Source organism: Egretta garzetta, unplaced genomic scaffold (assembly GCF_000687185.1).
Source record: "Egretta garzetta isolate BGI_Z169 unplaced genomic scaffold, ASM68718v1 scaffold133, whole genome shotgun sequence".
Taxonomy (NCBI): domain Eukaryota; kingdom Metazoa; phylum Chordata; class Aves; order Pelecaniformes; family Ardeidae; genus Egretta; species Egretta garzetta.
In genome coordinates, this window is record NW_009259111.1 from 2,018,779 (window position 1) to 2,038,516 (window position 19,738).

Below are 19,738 nucleotides of genomic sequence, written 5' to 3' on the forward strand. Positions count from 1 at the left end.
TGTACTTTGCTGTAACAACTTCTCCCTCTCCACAATGCTTTCATGTCAGAAGCATTCTTAAAAAGCGTAGGCGTTTATGAAGTCCTAATGTTACTACAAATTAGTGAGTACCAAATACTGCGTGTCTTAATACAGCTCACAGGGTTCAATTTCAAAAGTAGTTGAACAGCCTAGTGCACGATGCATTTAGTTCTGCGTACCACATGCTGGCTGGCTCAGGAACATTACTAATTACATTGCATGAGTTAATGCAATTTAGCTTTTGCATGGGACAACATCTGCCTTTTATATTTAATCCACATAAGTGTCTCGAACTCTCCAAAATAACTGCACCCTTAAGTCTGGTAGCACACCTACAGAAAGCAAGCACAGCACGCATTCACAACGCCGTTTCTGAGTATTTCTTTCTCCTTGTAGTTTAATCCATTGCTTTTTCCACATCTGCTGCTTCTCATTTAAAGCTCTTTATCTTCCCAGCTCAAGGCTACTAAGACAGTCCTGCCCATCCTCATTTCTGCATCTGACCTGTTGCATGCGCTCAGGCTAGAACATAGGAAAGTACCAAGGCTATTCTCTTCCCTTAGTGATTTTTCCCATTTCCTACTGCTCCTCATATAGCCTGAACAAAAGCTTATAAAGTGACTTAGCCACAAAGTTCTAAAACCAAAAATTGATTCCTTTCAACCACGCATTCCAATGGTCAGAGCTCTATGAGAGTATCTGCATATCGAGATCACTGATGAGTTTTCCTGGCCTTACGACACGTGCCACACAACACAGGGATTAAGACCTTCAATGCACTTCTACTTAACCCCACGTAAAACCCAGAGCCTGCTTTAAGCCCGACGTTTTAACTTGGCTTTCCAACAGAACCAGGCAAGCACGGCAGAGAAGCCGTACTTGCGAAGTGGCAAGCGCAGCATTTACCATTCGGGATGCGCTGAGCAAGAGCCCATCCTAACAATTTTAAGCCTTCAGATTCTGGCCAGCAGAGTAACAAGGGAAACACCGCCGTGTCCCCACATTTCTAACTCGAGTGCTTTTCTAAGTTCAGTTTGAGTTTCTCTTTTATCGTGGTTTTGGAAGATGAGGGTAATCAACTTCCAAAAATCTATGCTTAGATCAAGTGAACAAATGCATTCCCCGTTTAGCAGATTCCTGAGCTTTTCTGGGCAACAAGCGTCTAAATACTAAGTGCAGATAACTTTTGGCAGTGCTTGGCTCGTGGTGACTGCCTGCAAGAATATTCTGTTTGGTATAAGCTCTTTCAGGCTTTGTAACAAGATTACACGGCAAGGCCAGTCAACGATGGCCACAGCTATGCCACGGCTCAAACGCGGCCACAAAAACCCATGTCAGAAGCGCGTTGGCTAATGTTTTTGTTTGAATCCAGACTCGAACATTATCGATGATGACTAACCACAAGACCACGCATAGATCAGTTTTCCTTGCTGTTAGTGGGTGTTAACTCCTTCCAAATACATTTTGCTTTATTAACCCTTCCACAACAGCTCATCTCATGACGTGCCCCTACACTGGGCTAGCCAGACCCGCTTAGGGCATTTATCTGATCACCTCATGCCCGAGAGCCTGAACACTGAGCGCTTTCAGAGGGCCAGCAACACTGGTCAGAGTAAGTGGGGGGGAGCAGGGGTGGAGGAGCCTGCCGCCTTCTGCGGGAAGAGGGAGGGCATTGTCAGGGTGCATTGCGCAGCATGTCCTGCACGCTGCGAGGCACTGAAAGCTTATCAGAAAAATGAAAACAACTTTGGTAGGAAAATCATCCACCTCACGTTCCTACACAGCTCTGGGGTTTTACCATGCTAGGTTAGCTTTCACCTGCAGGAGAAAAGCTGACCAGTTGCAGAGACACAGTTCAGGCAGACACCCCATACAACAGGCTGGGAACAGACCAAGCAAATACTCTTACCTTCTGTTTTTCTCTTTTCTGCACAATCAAGGTGAATTTATAGCCATCATCTGTATCAGTGGCTCTAATTCCCCTGAACAGGCCACGTCACAGATTTAGAGAAGGCGATGCGATACTTCTGGAAGTTCTCCTCTTCACCTGTAGATGTTAGTTAGCATGCGAGTACTGACGCAGAGGAGTTGCTAGGCCAAAGAAAGCAAATGCATTAACCAGAGCAGGCGTAAGGAACTACACTGTATTTACATGGAAGTAATTCATCCCCAGTTCCGGGCCACTCATATAACTTCACCAATTGCATAAAAAGGCTTTTGCCTACGAGCAGGTCAATCCTCCTCCTCCTCCACTGGAACAGCAGGCTCAGTAGTGTGAGATTCCAGAAAGTAGTGAGTGATTTTGTGCTTTGCAGCACAGATCCAGCCCCTCCTCTGTGCTCTAGGAGAAGCAGAAAGTATCTTGTGGATGCATGTTAAGCACCCCAAATTCCTGAACTGTGAATTTAAGTGATTTATGGATGTGGCCTTGAACTGAAATAACTACAAACATAAGTAACAAATCTTTAACCATTTCTTCTGCCAGGCACAATCATAACAAGCTCTCTCAGGTTGTCAGCTAAACTGCTATCCTACAGCAAGATGGCAATGTTGTAAATTCACAAATAATCCAAGGCATATAGATCAGGGCTACTACTTCTGAGAAGACTGACACCATCCCTACTGCACTTTGCAAGCTCCACGCTAGGGACAGAAGCACCGTTTTTCACCACCACCTTCAGGTACAACGATTAGAAAAGCAAATCATTGAAATAGTTTTGAACTTCCGACCACAGGGATCACCATTACTAGCCCCCAAACGGTATTACTTTCCTAAATACTTACTTCAAGTCTGAAGAGTAGGATCAAAACGCCTACCTTCAACAGCTTCAAGTGCCACATATGAACCAGTCTCAAAAAGAGACCATAACATTACATGAAGACTTCTCTGCCCATTCTCTCCAGCAGAAGCCTTAAAACATGCACAGGAATATACTGTTGTAGTTAAACTTGGAGTGGACTTCCATAGCAGCAGCTGGTGGTCCCACTTCTCTAACTTGTTTATAAAGTTCACCATATTTACAACGTGGCTTAACAGACAGAAGTAGGTTGCTCAGCATCAACCACCTCAAAGCTATTCTGCTTTCCACATGAGGACAAGCAAGAGCGTGGTGCTCTCCACCTTCTCTGCAAATCGTCGAGTTATATAGGTAGGTCTTGTAGTATCTGACAGTCTACTATTTTAAAGCCAATCTATGAATGAAAAATTAAAAAAAGGAAAAAACCTCATGAAACAAAGATATTTGCACCTCACCAATGTAGTCTCGACACACGTGCTGTCATTTGTTGTTTGAACTCATTCTAACGCCACAGTGACTTAACTCCAGAGAGCTTTACAGCCCTAAGCAAACACGTGGTGTTTGCCACAGGCTGTAATTTCTTACATTTGACTTGAAAAATGTAACTCATCTCCCAGATGCACTTCCACTGTAACTTCTTGCTTGAATCTTCTACACGTTAGAAGCAGCCCCTCATCAACCAGTAACTTTATTTAAGGGAGGGGGATGTGAAGCTACCCACTCTCTCAAAACAGTGTTACACAACCTAATCTAAATTACATAAAAACCTTAAATTCCTCCACTATGCATGGCACTAGTGTTACTTCTAGGTTTAATGCTTTGCTGCTGTAAAGGGAACTAAAACTTGTTCAAGCACTGTTTTCTCAGCGGACGTTTACAGATTTATAGCAGAGCGCCCGACAGCGAACACAGCCTAAAAACACAAGAATTTTTCATGGGACCGCTGACTACGTACTCCAAGTCAAAACAAACAGCAGCTTTCATCATCTATCATGATTTAAATTGAAATGGCTTTGCTTTACTTCCAAGCTTGCAGGAAGGTCATACGGACGTGCGTACCCACCTCCTAACCAGATCCCATCACCCCCTTCTCCCCACCCCCAAAAAATTCAGGTTTTGGAAGAGAGTCAGAAAGAGGCAGTGTGCTTACCCCCAACAATGGTTAGATCATCTTTAATTCTAGCACCTGAAGTTATACAAGGGTTTGCTTAATAATCAAGTTTCAAAGAACTGTTGGACACATTCAGTAAGGTGACAACTGTGCAATACCACTCAGTATTTCAATATCAGGGAACATATTCTTGAATTGTTTAAACACAATCCACAGAACTCAAAATTAAACAACCATCCACAGTTTAACTAAACAATCAGTTAAAAGTCTTACAGTTTAATAATTCACATAATGGTCAGTCTTTAGTAAGGGATACTGAAATTCATTAAAACACAACACTAGATTTTACTCTATGGGTGTGTTGGGCAGGCACATAATTGGCCATTCTTGGGTACAACTGGAAGAGTAAGAAGTTTACCACAGTTTGGCAAATCCCACATTTTGTCAGTTAAAAGTGAACTGTGAGAATTAAATACTCATCTTTACATATACACAAGTTATGCTGTGAAAGCATATTTGCTTACAAACATATAAAAATACTTGTTAACTAGTTTGATAAGAAAATAATGTATAAAAGTATATAGCAAAAACATTTAATCATCTCTGACAAGGGAAAGATCAAATCCATTTTTATATCACATGAAACAAAAACAGCTACAATTTTAGTTTTCCTTAATCCCTTACCCAGAAATACAAAGGAAGACACAATTTTTTTCGAAACAAATGATGTGAAATTTCTTAATAAGCTGAAATGCCTCAATCCAGAATGAGCTCAGGTATTTGGCCATATCCTAATAGCAGTAGTAGTAATCATCCTGTAGCTGTTCTGGATTCGTAAAATAAATACAGTAGACTGTTTTGGCCACTGAAATAAAACGGCAGCATAGGTGAGAGATGAAAACTTTTGCTGACAATGAAATTCAGTGTAGGTTTCTTAAGGCTAGCTGAATACTCAAGTCTAATTTAACCAAGGGCAAAAAAAGCCAATCCACCCCTTTTTTAAAAAGTATTCTCTATACTTCAATATAGGTCTTTGTAATAGCTAATGAAATGTCAGAAGTAAAAATAAATTAATTCACAAGAGACAACTTATGCATGACTTCAACACCTTGTCCTACACGGTTTTGTTTCATCTCCTTTGCGAATAAAACTCCACAAGGTGCAAGCTCTTAAGGGAGAGAAGGAAGGAACTGTGGTATTAAAGAAGCAGCCTTAGTGTTTTGTTTTGAAGTCTGCCCCAGGATGACCGAGTCTTCTTCAAGAACTATTCTGCCAGCTTCTTGGACTAAGGCTATTCTGGTGACCACTTTTAGGACATGCACATATAAGGCTAGACCAATACCAGAAGTAATGTAAAATGATGGAAAGAAAAAAACCAATCTGGCAGTTGATAGCTTGGTTCTTGGCATTCTCAGAAAATAACACAATGGCAGCCTTTTTTGTCTTTCTCTTTCCGCGTTGGCTCTGGTGAAGGAGGGCACTCTTGTTCTTGAAATTTCCTGGAAATAGGTAGTTCAAATTAAATTCATAGAATCATATCTGAATTCATATTTTCAGATAAACAAAAATAAATACTTATTTAAATTTACTAGTTTTACACCTTTATAGAGGATGGGCTTACTTTTGACACTCAAACTACCAATTGAACGAGCGATAGTTTTTAGGGGGGTTGCTTTTTTTTTTGTTGAGAAATACCATTTTTTACAGAAGGACAGTCTCAGATTTAGTTTATCTGTCTTACTTACTGGGTGATCAATGAAATCTGAGAGATTAAGGTGAAGACATTCTCTTTCAAATACACATTACATTAATGTAAACATTTTTTCCTAATACATGGAATATTTTATAATGGAGAGCATTGGTCAAAGTTTACAGGTAACAGGCAAAATTTTCTCATTGATTTCCCACTACATTTCAATACATTTGCCGTACCTATCCATTAATGTAGGGACATTAATTATCTGGGCTCAAGTGTTCTCAAATTACCTTATAACTCTGACAAGTTCATGAAAAGCTTGGTCTACATTCAATCTGATTTTTGCTGAGGCTTCCATGTACGTTACTTTAAGCTGTCGTGCTAGCTGCTGACCTTCCTCTTGTGTCACCTGTAACAGACATCAATCATTAAGTTCAAGCCTCCTGCAGGCACATTCATATCAGTAGACACAGAAAATACATGTTAAGGATCTAATTCCCTCAAGCAATAATGCTTATTTGGCCACAGAATAGTTTCCACACTGTCCACATAACACAACTGGGAAAAAAATGCATGCAATACATCTTTTCAAATTCAAGCGAAGACTTTTTAAAAAAAGTTTCTGCAATAGACAAAGATTGATCCTCTAAAGGATTTCCCTCACTGCACCTGCCTCATCTTCATTTCTGTGCAAGTCCAAGTTTTCCTTCACAGGCAGACAAGAGTCCCTCACTCCTCCCCCAAGCAAGAGCTTTGGTCAAAATCTGCTGGATTACTAACAGAACTGTGAATATTACTGCTAAATTCACACTCTCCCAGCTAAATCTATAGAAAAAAAAAAATCAGATTACTACTTTTTAAACAAGAACTTATGTTTAGCTTCTGAATCTTTTATATAAAAGTTATTTAAAAAAAAATCTATGACACAGCAAAAATATTAATACAGTCAGTTTTAAATGTAGCTTAAATTACAAGAGTTCTAAAAATCCATGAAGCCTTCAGGCTACCCAGAGATTTGCAAGAAGCTTTCAACTCCTTGGGACAACAGAGAAAAGGGAGATGAAGAAGAAACAATGAGCTTCATAAAGAGTTGGTATAAAATTTAAAGCAATTAAGCAGAAGGCAGGAAGCTGGTGGACCATTATAGGAAGGAGGAGTAAGTTGGTCACAGGGCAAACCCAAAGGAGACGGCTGCGTATTTTTGGATGAAGTAGAACGCAACGAGGTCAGGCAACAGAAGGCCACCCTGAGCAGCGCGAGGCATGCGAGCCTTCAAAGGGAAGGTCACCCACCGGGCCGGGGAGGAAAGGGCAGCTTTCAGTGATAAAAGGAAGCACAACAGATCTTGCCAAGACAATGGCTAGTGGAAGAAATGTCAAAGATTACACCGCTTTCACAGAAAAACGTTAACTGGGTACGTAGAGGACTGATACGGTGAGAACAACAAGAACAAAGAGGATTTCTTTTTAATTTAGTTTTGAAAAGGCACTCAGATATTCACTTAAATTAAGAAGCTACACAAAAATGGAAACAGAGAAGGATCATTGGGAGCGTTCACCACACTGCAAGATACAAAAGTGCATTTTGGCTTCTAAAATACCTTCCTAACAGCTACGCACACGGTTCGAGAGCCTTCACACACAGCATCTCAACACGTTTGAATCCTCTGTCCTTAGCACCTTCACTAGTATTATATGCATACATTTACTGCTGCATTGAGGGCTCTTCCCACTAAATCCTCATGAAGCTCTACAAGGAGCCCCCAGCACCTTGTGCCATTAGCTGGAGTAACACAGGATGCATCTGCTGATCTCAAACACTCAGGGAAACTCCACATTTATTTCAGTGTTACTGCCATCTGCCGAAGCAAAAAAGAAAAAAAAACCCAAACCCCAAAATAAAAATCCCTAAACTCCCCAAAAAAACCCACACCACACCCTAAAAGCAACCCAACCCCAAGATAAACTTCAGTTGGAACTGCATTTTTAGCAGCTGGGCACACAGCAAGAACGACTGACATCCTTCAGTCCTCCATGGGCATCTGAAAACTGAATGATATTCAAGGGGTTTGCTCCACTGGCTGGAACCAACCCACTTCTATCTTTCACCCTTGGACACTGAAATATCCTTATTCCAAAGCTTATGAAAGCTCTATTTTGAGAAATATTCATAGCTATTTTCTGGCACATTGATGGCATTGCAGAATCCGCCGAAGTTCGCACCAGGGCTTCCAGAACCTTTTATACATCTCTGCCTCACTCACCAGACAGAAGTAAGTTAAAAGTACGGATACAGCAGTTTTTGCAAAACTAACTCCCTTTACTTTTCTTCAGCCCTGCACAGTCTACTGAAGGCCCAGAAAGTGAGAGGCTAAAGTCTAGTGAAAATAAATAACTGGGAAGGAATGTATAGTCCTGAGGAGGAATTGAAGCCTGTCTTTAAATGTACATGGTTACTACTTTCTTCATTATTGTATCTAAAGCACATTAGATGCACAACTCAAACCAACACTGTCATAAAGTTAAGCTACACTTCCCCAGTTTTCTGCATTTAAAATACTATTGATGCAACATTAAAGCCCTTACTGCATTTGTCAGAAGACCTGTAACTGTTTAATTCCAAAATAATCTTTTTGTCAATCTTATATTTTCAAGTAGCTTGTGGTTGGTTTTAGTGACCTCAACAAAGTCAGTTTAAAAAAAAACACTTTGTTTTGGGCATGCTACAGAAGCATTAGCAGTGCCCAGGCTGTAAATTAGAGGCCAGAATATATCAGCTCCATCTTCATAGCTGAGGGAAATGTAATAAGTACCATAGGAATAACTGAAAACAAAAATAAATGTGCATCTTTTTATGGTCCCTTCTCAAGAATGACAACCCTGTGTCATAACGGGCTTTTCAGTAAGCATGGTGGAAGAGGTTATTAAATGTCACCAGCAAAATAAAAACTAAATCCTTTTTCTTCAAAGAACACTATTTTAGTTTGACAGAAGAGAACCACATATTTTCTGGTAGTTTCTGTGTGTATACACGTGTGTGTGTTGGTTCTGCAGTGAAAATCTCTTTTTTTGGTAAGCTTAAGGCTGAATACAAGTGGGAATCACGATGCTTATCCTTTGGTTTAGGATGTTTTACTGTTGGTTTTTGGATATCGTTCACGCTGCTCAGACATTTGGTAAAAGTTTCTCAAATTAAACACCATTATAGAATATGTAGGTGAGCAAGTCAAACCTGGAAAAGCTTATTCCCCAACTCCCTAAGTAACAGTCTTCTTACTGAGACCGTCTCCAGTTGAGTATCTGTACCAGAATCCTGCAAACATTTCACATGGCCCTCCCTCCTCACTGTGGTATCTGAGAACGGTTAGATATATCTTCCTTTCTGAAGTTTCTGTTCTTTCCTCCACCTAAAGGAACTCCAAAAGGCTGCTGAACTGCTAAATACTTAGGCAGACTAAAGGTTACGTCGCACTCCCCTCAGCAGGTAAGTCGAGTGCTTCCTCAAGTTTGACAGGAATCCATTTCTACCTCCTAGTGGCCACTGTGCAAAACCACCGTCCGTTCTTGCAGAGCTCCATTGCTCCTGAGGAGCACATCTGTCATCCTGACTTTCTGCCTCACCAGCCCACCTGTTCACGCTTACAGGGGGCAACCAAAATGCTTTCCTGTAGGGGTAGTTCACAGTCCACTAATTCTATTTTGTCTGCATTCTCATATAAAAGGTCACTTTGGAACACACCAACCATGGGTATGAAGCACTGCCACATATTCAGAATGACTTGCTGTATTCAAACACTGCATCAGATGCCCAATTGCTTGTTATCTATAAAGCTCAAAATCATAGGAAGACATGAAGGTACGATCCACCTGTGAGAACATCACAGATGGCCGTAACATCTACCACCTCAAGGAGTTATCATCACACTTTCATGCAAGTTCACAACAGATAACAGAAAGGCCAAAATAAAATGTTAGTGAATTCAAGTAGGCCACCACCCAGGTCCCTGTACCGGTCCACCCCCTGGAATAAGCCATCTTGGGTCAAGCCACTTGTCAAGCAGCAAGTCCGCCAAACCAATACGTTAACTGCTTGTTTGCTAGCACCTAGGCTGGTGCTGATCAAGGTCAAAGCACAAGGCTGCTTGCCTGTGATCATCACCCGTCTGTGCATAAACTGAAGTCACACGGACCTCTCTTTAAAACCTTGCTTTAAAGGTATCTAGCAACACATGATCTTAGCACTATGTCATTGCATTAGTTCAGTCATGATGCAAAAGCTAGCAATTAAAGAAACCCAAGCACTTTCCTGTAGGAACTTGGATTTTCCTTGAAACCCTGCCATCTGGGGAATGATCAGACTTGACTCAGTTTAAGGTAGTGGTTACTACAAGAAGTCATACATACCCCTGCACTGACAAGTCTACTCCTCAGTCAGCAGTGGTTATTACTAAAACACCTGGTCTTCTACTGAATTGTCTTACTGTAGAAGCATCCAATGTTGTTTGAGTTGTACGGAATTAACCCCTTTAAGAGGAAGACTGCTACACGGCATTTGCTTTAAGGAAAGAGCAGTGAGAGATGGTGCTTTGATTTTGGTTTCACAGTCACCAAGCTGTAACTGATTGGGGAATCCGGTAACACTGGTGACTTTATTACTTACCATACAAGGACATTCTAAAGACTGCTGCTTGCTCGTCCTCTAACAACTCATTTTTCTTTGTCAACCTAACACATAGATATCAAGGACTTTGCCTTCCATACCACAAAGGCCACAAAAATCACAAGAAGTCTGCTTAACTCTATCTATAGAGTTGTTACCATAATGAATTGCTATTCCAAGCTTCCTCTTTCACATCTCTTCTTCCAAAAACACCCGTGAGTTGACCTGTAACGTATTAGTCACCACTATTTTGGACTACACCTTTGGTAAGCTCCTAATGCTTCATCAACCTATGCGCTTCTCTACAGCCCAGTTCATGTATTTCCTGAGAAACAGCTGCCACCAGAGAAGCATCATTAGTTACGCATCATTTGCTTCCAAATGTCTGGTGGTACAACGATAGTACCCTGCACTGTGTTCAACTACAAAATACAGTTACTTGCATAAAAGCGTGGTCAGACCTCTGAGAGATCCCAAACTTTCATACACATTTAACCCTCCCGGGCTCCAAGAAGATTTGTCTGTTAATTCTATTGAGTATCATTTGCCAATCAAAACACAAGCTAAATTACTTCCTTTAACTTAGTTTTTACACTCTCAGAGGTAGCACATGTTCTCTGTTATTCCACTGGGTTGCCCCCTGTCTTTCAGGGAAGATGCCTAGTACAGGCAGTTTTGCTCTAAAAACTCACCCCCAACTTAGTAGATTTCTATAAACGCTACTTAAATTCTGAAGCTGAAAAACATTTGTGATTAAACAGGTTTAAAAGAGCAAAAGGGCCTCTTGCAGAACAGCCAGACAAGAAAACGGACCGCCGTGTGACACTCTGGCCTGGCTGACCAGGTTTGCAGAGTAAAGCCGGTGAGGTTCAACGCACCAGCAGACTGAAAGCGCAGAGGACTGGCACTTCTCACGTTTTTGCCCGCAAGTTACAGCCTGGGGACACCCCACGCTTCCCACTCGCCCCAGCACTCCTAACCAAGCTGAGGGAGGATTCTCGCCTTTGCCCCCTGGCCCCCCATCGTGGCACCTGTGCAGCAAACCTGCAGCCAGAGCAGGGTGACCTTGCTTGTCAGGCTCAAGTTTTTCCATACTTGGGGAGATGCGGTGGCAGGACTAGTTTTAACAGCCAGATCAGCAAGCTGGTCCAGCTCACAGACTGGATGCCTGCATCGAGAGTTCACACGATGGAGCAGAAACAACCCCACCGATGAAGCAGAGGCTCTGGCTGCGTTTAACATGCAGCTGATAACATCTAGCTGCTTGCTGCTGCCAAAAGGCGAGGTCTCACTTTCTTCCCCCCACCCCAACTCCTCCCTGCTCTGCTCCAAGCCACAGTCCCACCCCTTCCCATGCTCCGAGCGCTGGCACTCAATCTTTCTGCAAGCTGATTTAACTCACACAGGTCCCAGAAAGCAGATCCAGCTCATCTGTTTTTCTCCCCGTCTAGAGAAATGATTCAACTCACAAAGTGCTTCAAGTGAGAGCAAGGGCCAGCAAGGGACAGAACGTCAAGTCAAGAGGGAGGGGAGCCTCTCCCTTCTGGGGACTGACTAGGTCAGCTCGGCATCCCCAAACCATTCCTTCGGGCTGACCTAAGGCTAACTGAAACACACGATGTGACAGGAAAGGGGCAGGGAAGAGTTAAGAACACATAACTAGCTGTTTCAGCAAACCTAGAAGTGCTATTTCAGCTACACTAACAAAGGCTGTCTAAGCCCCAACTTATGACGGAAGTCACAACTCTACCCATTTGCATGTAAATTGTGTGAGTGATAGCACCAAAAAGTTGTGCTTGTCAGTATCTAACCAATTAGGGCGATTAATGTAGCCATAAAAAGCAAAAGAAGCTTTTTGGGACATGTGTTTTTATTTGTGTTCAGATATAAGCGGCAAAACTGCGATGGTAAGCAATTTGAACACAGCTGCTTTGAGCTTGAATGTGTACCAGCCCACCACCACCCGAAACAGCAGCTAGGAATCAGGTAGGGAGGGACTAGCAGGAGAACAGGCGACAGGCACCTCTTCCTTTAAGGGAGAAACAGATGCTGTGTAGTAACAACAGGAGGGTGGAGGAGAGAGAACAAAAGTTCGTAACTGTTTTTCTAGAAATGGATCTGCAGGATTATCAGCTGTAGTTGCAGGAATCCTCTGAGAACCGGGTCTGACAGCGATGATGTTATTTGCCTCCCAAAGCATCTGGATGCTTTTTCTTCAGCAATTACAGTTTGCAGAACAGTTTGGTTTCACCTACATGGTTTCCATGCCAACATTTTTGCATGAGATAAAGTATATCATGTTCCAGGACCTGCAAGGTTAAATTCGGGAATTTTGATGGAGACATGATGGTAACTAAAGAGTGAAAGTGCTTCCATCTTAGGGATGGGCTGATAGTTCTGTGCCTGTGTGAGTACGTGGAGTTACTTCTGATGAGTTTGACAGTTACTTCTGTGAAAACTTCTTTTAAGACATTATCTTTCAGCACAGGTTTTAATTGTCATGATCTTTCTACTCAGATTCTGGGGAACCGTACTAACCCACTAAAAATTTATTGTTTTTTGTTTTGAGCTTATTTTTTTCTTGTCCCAGCCACTGTTTTTTGGCAGATAAAAGATTTTATTTAGCAAAGGACAAAACCTATGTAAGCACCAGTGGACAGAAAGCAAGTAATTTCCTGGTACACAGATCTGAGACTATCTTATTGTTTCAAGCTGCGTTTTCCTTGCAAAACTCATAAAATAATTAGAGCAGTTTTAGTAATATTTAGTTTACTCTCAGATAAAAATCAATCATATGTTTGCTACCAAGCTTTAAGAGTCATCTTACTGTCTTAGGAGAAAATACTAGACTTCTGAAAAAGCTGCTGAAGAAGAATTCAAGTTTGACGCCTGGTCCTTCCCTGCTGATGTACTAAGATTATTCTCATTTCAGCTCAATCAGTTTGATTCATGAAACTCCAGAGTAAATAGGGAAAAGAAATTTAAAGCTCCTTCTTTAAATCATTCTAAACTAAGTCTTTTAAGCTCTCTTACAGCTAGAGGTGTGGTTGAAATCTACTGGTTTCAAAACTTTAATTTTAAGGTACATAAATAACCATGTTGCCGTACTTCCAACTTTTAAAGCTTTAAGTCAGTTATGCAGAAGATGAGTGGCCAAATAGAAAATGTCGAAAGGCTACTCATTTATACGTAGTGGCAGTGAACGGTAAAAGCAACAGCACTGAAGTCTCGGGATCGTCAGAGCCAGTGCTGGAATGTGCTCTGCTTGGCACAGCACACCATGGTGAGTAACAGAACGGAGGAATTGGACACGTTCATGCCTGAGTAATCAAGTCATGACAGAAAGCTCTCAGCTCTCTATGTGAATAGATTTGGTCTCAACATAACCCCACTGAGTCAGATGTGCTGTACGCAGAATGCCAGCATGCTTCTAAGATTCTTCAAGTACGGAAACTGAGTGTTTCTTGCACTGGAATTAATATGACATGAGTTTTTTTTCATTTGTTTCTTGTTCCCATTCTATTTTGGGGAGGAAACCAGTCAAGTTTCTAGAAGAAAGTGAGCAGTAACTAAACAGAAAATTAATTACCTGTCTTTGGTGGTCCAGATCTGCTTTATTACCGACTAGAATCATAGGAAACTCATCGCGATCTTTCACTCTAAGAATTTGTCGCTGAAACTTATAGATTTCTTCAAAACTGTAAAAGAATAAAGCAGAGTGTCAGTGTACTAAATCATAGATTCTCAGGTTCTGCAGAAGTGATGAGTCACCTATTCGGACTTGCCCTGCCATGCTCCACAGGCAGACAGCTGCAGGCACTCCACCGAAGAGTCCTCTGTCACAGCATGACCAGTCAGAGAATCATTCAACACTCAAACTAAAAAAATCCTCAAGTTAGCAGTGTGGTATGCACTGGACTTAGGCGGGGCTGCAGGGTAAGCAAAACGCTTACCCTGTCTCAGTCTAGAGGATGCCAATGTGTTACAGAGAATCAAGCAACCACCATCCATTCTACACATCGGGGCTTGGGAGTTCAACTCTAGCTAGAGTTGAACAATCTACAGTCTACAATCCAGAGACCCAGGCGATCAGTATTTCAGCTGGCAACCTCCACAGCTACTTCTAGGAATTTTGCAGGAAGCTGTCAAAAGCTGGAAAATTTTATTTCTCGAAGAACAGAAGAACGGCAGGGCTCAATGATCAGAAAGCTTTCCAGTTACCAACTAAATTATACCAAGTACTGACGCTGTTTCAAGCAGTAAGGAATATTCCAGCAGTGCTCTAAGGGAAGGTGAGCAAAGCAGAAAGCTTCTCCAAAGACAGTACATTAAACAAGCCAATTCTGGCCTAAACAAGGATATTTGGAGAAAAAAAAAAAATGTCATCACTACTTTCAAGTAAACACTGTTAAAGTTGCATCACTACATAAGGAGCTTCGGCACAGATGCTTACAGACAATCACATCTCCTTTGGGGCACACACTTCCCAAGCACTATATTTAATTTCAGGCATATAGTCTGAAGCCATTTACACTTAGATTTGCAGACTAAAATTTAACAGCAAGATGATCATCAGTAAGAAACTTGCATTAAAAAAAAAAAAAATCAAGCAGTCAGACATGACAATTCCAATCCACCTCATCCATATAAAGCAATCGTGAGAAGAAAGGTGAATTAGAAGGAAGGTACGCCACTAAGCATAGCGGGACCTCCATTTAGTATATGCTGTTTTAATACTCTGCTCAGAAGTCTACAGCAGCTGGAGGAAGATTATTGAAAGTTACCAACTAAGTCATCTAGATTTCTTCTTGCTTCAGAATTACCCTCCACCGCAGAAGCAGGACAGACATCGCTAGCAGATACTTCACTGACAGGCAAGGTAAGTCTTGAATCAAATGGATATCAGAACAAAAAATGAAAACTCTGCTCTTCAGAAGTCTTTGAAGGATTTCGGGGAGGAGAGTGATATGCAGGTTTAATGTGTCAAGACCTGCTTAAAATCAAGGCAGACCCTTAACCAGAAGGACAAACAAAAACTTAAGATTTTTAGACAAACCAAGGAGTTCACATGACGACTTTAAAAAATATCTACAGTCCTCTGTAGCAAAAATATTTATGTTAACACAAGTGCTCAGTATGTGTTAAACCCACACACCTAGACAGAAGTGTAAGAGTCTCTCCTGGACAGTACATCAAGATGAATTTATACATTTAGCAGCACTCTAAGTGTAAGATACAGATCCAATGGAAACATGCTCACGCTCCATAGAATATTTATCTTAGTTCTCATTATAGACAGAGCTATTAATAAGATCAGAAGTAACTTATTAGAGCCTAGACTGAATCTGTGAAGGGGGGGGCACGAAGGAATCAGACTAATTTTTTTTTTTTTGTCATTTTATTGCTCTTCTGTTGCAACTTGAAACAAGTGGAAGAACAGATGCCTGAGTACTTCTCCTTTATTACTACATATCTGATAAGCTCAATGGAGGAAGATCGCAGCCAAAATATTAAGTGATTGTCTGTACATACTGGCAATTTCCTATTCTTACAATGATCAGGAGCTACCGACCAAGCTCTGTGAGCTTCTAAAAAGGTCTGTTTCATCTCAACTCTCTGGTTAATTGGTTCTGCAGGTTCCAGTCAATTAATGGGAGTAAGCAGAGTGAGCACTGCCTGCAAAAGAGTGCAGAGATATACCTTGAGCTGGATACACACATCCAGCAATCCAGAGCCAGCCACTTGACGTTGACAAGCACACGGCAAGGGAATATTCATACGAACCGATCAGACATCACAGCACGTTGCCCTTAGTTTAAGTTTCTGTCACTTCCAGGAAATTAGTGTTCTGGACTGTAATGAAGTGCTTAAGTAGAGTTGTCATTTTTTTGGTGTATGCTTTCAAGTAGTCTATTGCAAGAGACTGATACTTTCTGCAAGTGACTGGTTTAAAATGGGTTTTCATCAGTGCCAAGAGCACGTCACACCACAGAATCTAAGAGTCAACGCATGTTTCTGTTTGAGATTATTTCAATAAAGGATAAGCAGTAATTCAAGATTAATCACAATTTTTTTTAATAACTTGACATCAAGCTTACCTTCCTCTATCAGTTACTGAGAAAACAAGCAGAAAACCCTCCCCTGTCCTCATGTACTGCTCACGCATGGCTCCAAATTCTTCTTGTCCTGCTGTATCTAAAACTGAACATAAGCAAAACATTGATTACAACAGTTCATGTTCTTTTAAAGAGTACAGACTGAGGAAAAAAAATCCTTCCTAATAGGATATTGTGAAAGCCTCTCCTGCACATTGTAACTAAGCAGAATTTTCACAGATCCTGTCAGATTTTTGCTAAGATTCCCAAGAAGTTCTTGGGCTGACTGAACAATTCGAGACCTACAAACTGAACAACAAAGTCTGGTGGACTTCTGCTAATTCACTGCCAGCTGAAACAGCTGGAAAATGCTTTGGAGAGACTTGGTGATGGGGGTTGGGAGGGTTGCTGGTTTGTCCTTAAAGAAATCACTGACAAGGGTGAACTGAAACTTTTGAAGCAAAGCCTTTATATTGCACTTGGGAGAGGCAGGACACAACAGCCAAGCGATGGGTGTCTCATTCCACCACGTCACCCAGGTAACTGCCAGGAGTTACAAAAATTCTCCTAGTTTTGCAGGCACTAAGGCTTTGGGAATAACTCTTTTAAAAAAAGTCCAATTTACTTTAAAGAGAGATACTTACCCAGGATTTGAAGTGCTTATGCCTTATGTATGTGCATCTCATTAATAAAACAGAGGTAGGTAGCTTTTATCAGCCGCACACTTACGCAAGATCCACATTTTGCCTGCATTACATTTTACACATACAGCTCTAAACGCAGGTACTGACAGCTACAGGCTGCTAGTCCACGCTTTAGCTGGGCTACTTACTGTCCAAGCGGGCAGCTCGCTCATCTATCACACATTGCTTGGTGTAGGAGTCTTCAATCGTCGGATCATAATCCGTGACAAAATAGGACTGCAGAAAATAAAACAAGTTTGTGGGTAAGACAAGCCGCGTGCAGGACACTCGTCAAGTAAGATGCTGAAACTGTACATGTGGCAGCTTAGGGAAGGTGAGCAGGTTTTACCCTTGTACAACCATTTGACACTTTATCCAAAAAGACAGCAGGTAATGGCTTTCCTATTCCTAGTAAACGCTCGTAAATTGTAGCAATTACTAGCAGAGTCACTGAATTTACTGGATTCCCACAGAGTTTCTAGCATTTTCCTACAGATTTCTAGTGACTCCTAGGACTTTTAGTTTCTAGCAGGTTTTAAGGTCTCTAGTGACTGCTAAGTTTCTCTGAACTTCTGGTAGGCTTCAGAAGATTTTTGGTATTCTCAAGAGTTTCCAGGATTTCCTCCCCCACTCCCAGAGCCAGTAATTTCCAGGAAGCACCAGGATTTTCCCAGCTGTTTCTAGAATTCTCTAGCAGTTTTATAACAATTCCTAGCAACAGCTCCATACAGCACAAGTGGCACTTTACAAGCTGAATAAAGTTTAGTGGATCATCCTTGTTTCCAGGATTTCTCTCCTGGTTTTAATGACTTTAAGCACATGTACCCTCCAAAAAGATGACAACTGAAAGCAGAACAAGCCATGAAATGCCTGTGTGACCCACTGCCTAAGCACGAAGCTCCACCAGATGCCACCAATTTGTTACTTATCACCCGAACTGCAGAGCGAAGCACATTCTGGTACGCCTTTCCAGAGACTGTGTTACCTGGTATTGAATACTGGGGTAACAGTACTATCTGAAAAAAGACAAGTTTGGATTTCAAAGGATGGAATTTTAGCTTGCATGCAGTCATAGGAAAGTTGTCTTCACCCCAAACTAAAGGACATTGGCATAACAAATCTGAACTCTGATCAAATTCCTCCCCCCTCTGCGCTCAGTGCAGCAGGCGCTGGGGATGGGTACTACCCTGACTGCTCAGAAATCAAGCACATCAGGCATGTGTGCACCCAGATGAACGCCACAGTAACCAAAGGAGTACTACCTGCATACATTACCGAGTTCTGTAAGCCAGTAAGGAAATAGGAATGCTTTTAAAACTGCATATTGACTCCTAGAAAGCAAAAAAAAAAAAGGGGGGGGTATTGTTCTTGCATTAAGAAGGTATCACCAAAAATAGGGTGCATCTCCATCTCCTTACTCATGTCAAAACGAATAGTTCTCACTGAAGTGCCTTTCCCATCACACAAACTCAGATACCAACAAGACACCAACCAGTTCCTCAAAGCGTACCAAAGTCAAGTTAACAGATGTTGTGGCAGGGGAAAAAAGTAAAAAGAAGTAACTGAAATTACAGCACTAGCCCACTAACCTTCTCCAGACACTGCCAGTGCAGAATACAGTTGAGAGTGTTCTTGCAGATAGAGCTGTATTAATGTGGTTGTGTTTGCTCTTGTCCAGTTTCAATCTGGAGCTGGCCACAAGGGCTGGCGGCAGCCCCTTCTCCTGACTCCCACCGTGTGGACACGTCCGCGCTAGGCTGCTGGTTTAACAGCGCGGACTGGGGCTGCCCAGCAGAGCTCATCAACTGAGCTGCAGCTGCCTTACTGGGAAGAACACATCTCCAGTGGTAACACGCTTTACCAGATGCGGATGCTGTATATGCTCATACACCACCACCCCACATGGAGTTAGCTACAGGAAGAGTATTGCACAGGTTGCTCTTCATTTATTCATTTAGATCTGGCACCGTACTGAAAAACTGCTCGCCCCTAGAGCGGAGACACCGAACAGCTCTGCAAATCTCCTTTGCATTTCAAGCAGACATCACTGAACTGCCCCCTCAGGATACACCCACGCAGTCGCCCTGCACCAATGGCACCACTGTGTAACCAACTACCTTTACGTAGCGGTAACAATAAAACAAGCACATTCCTCTCCCAGAAGGATAAAATCCTAGCAATCTGTCCCACCAGAGATACCCATGACACATGAGATGCTATAAATCACTCCTTTCTCACAGCATCTCATGTTAAGTCAAGTTGCTCATTTCTGGCTAAGAAATGGGTTTCCCCTTGTTTGAGAATATTCACCCAGACTAAGCAATCTTCCCCCTCCAGCCACCCCCGAAACTCCATCCACACAAAAAACCCAAACATGCCTTCCCCCCCCCAAAAAAGAAAAAAGTTTCGAACAAACCACGAGGCATGGGACCCTAAACAGAGGACACAAACTTACTTCACGTTTTCCAGCAGAAGAGTGCCTGTTTGCAGGCAGGCAGAACTTCCCCCCACAGAACAAGCCCCCAGAAGATGCTGTTCTGACTACGAGCTGCCCCTTTACCTCGCTTCTCAGCCTTCAAAGCTGTTCTTGTCTTTTCTTTTGCCTGTATCCATGGCCCAAAAAGCATTATCCAGGAGTGTTTAGAACAGACTTTGAGGAATGAGTTTATTCATAA

At 42.0% G+C, this 19,738-nt stretch overlaps 1 protein-coding gene across 1 annotated transcript in view; it reads right to left on the bottom strand.

Annotated features, from left to right (window-relative positions):
- Positions 1-3,978: 3,978 nt before the first annotated feature.
- The window catches only part of RRAS2 (RAS related 2), a 54,924-nt gene continuing 39,164 nt past the window's right edge, over positions 3,979-19,738 (bottom strand). Inside the window, exons 2-6 of the mRNA XM_035891031.1 lie at positions 17,213-17,350; positions 16,384-16,486; positions 13,875-13,983; positions 5,917-6,035; positions 3,979-5,429 (exon numbers count right to left, since the gene is read on the bottom strand). Of these exons, the coding sequence (XP_035746924.1) occupies positions 5,342-5,429; positions 5,917-6,035; positions 13,875-13,983; positions 16,384-16,486; positions 17,213-17,350 (557 nt within the window). The 3' untranslated portion in view covers positions 3,979-5,341. The remainder of the gene's footprint in view (positions 5,430-5,916; positions 6,036-13,874; positions 13,984-16,383; positions 16,487-17,212; positions 17,351-19,738) is intronic.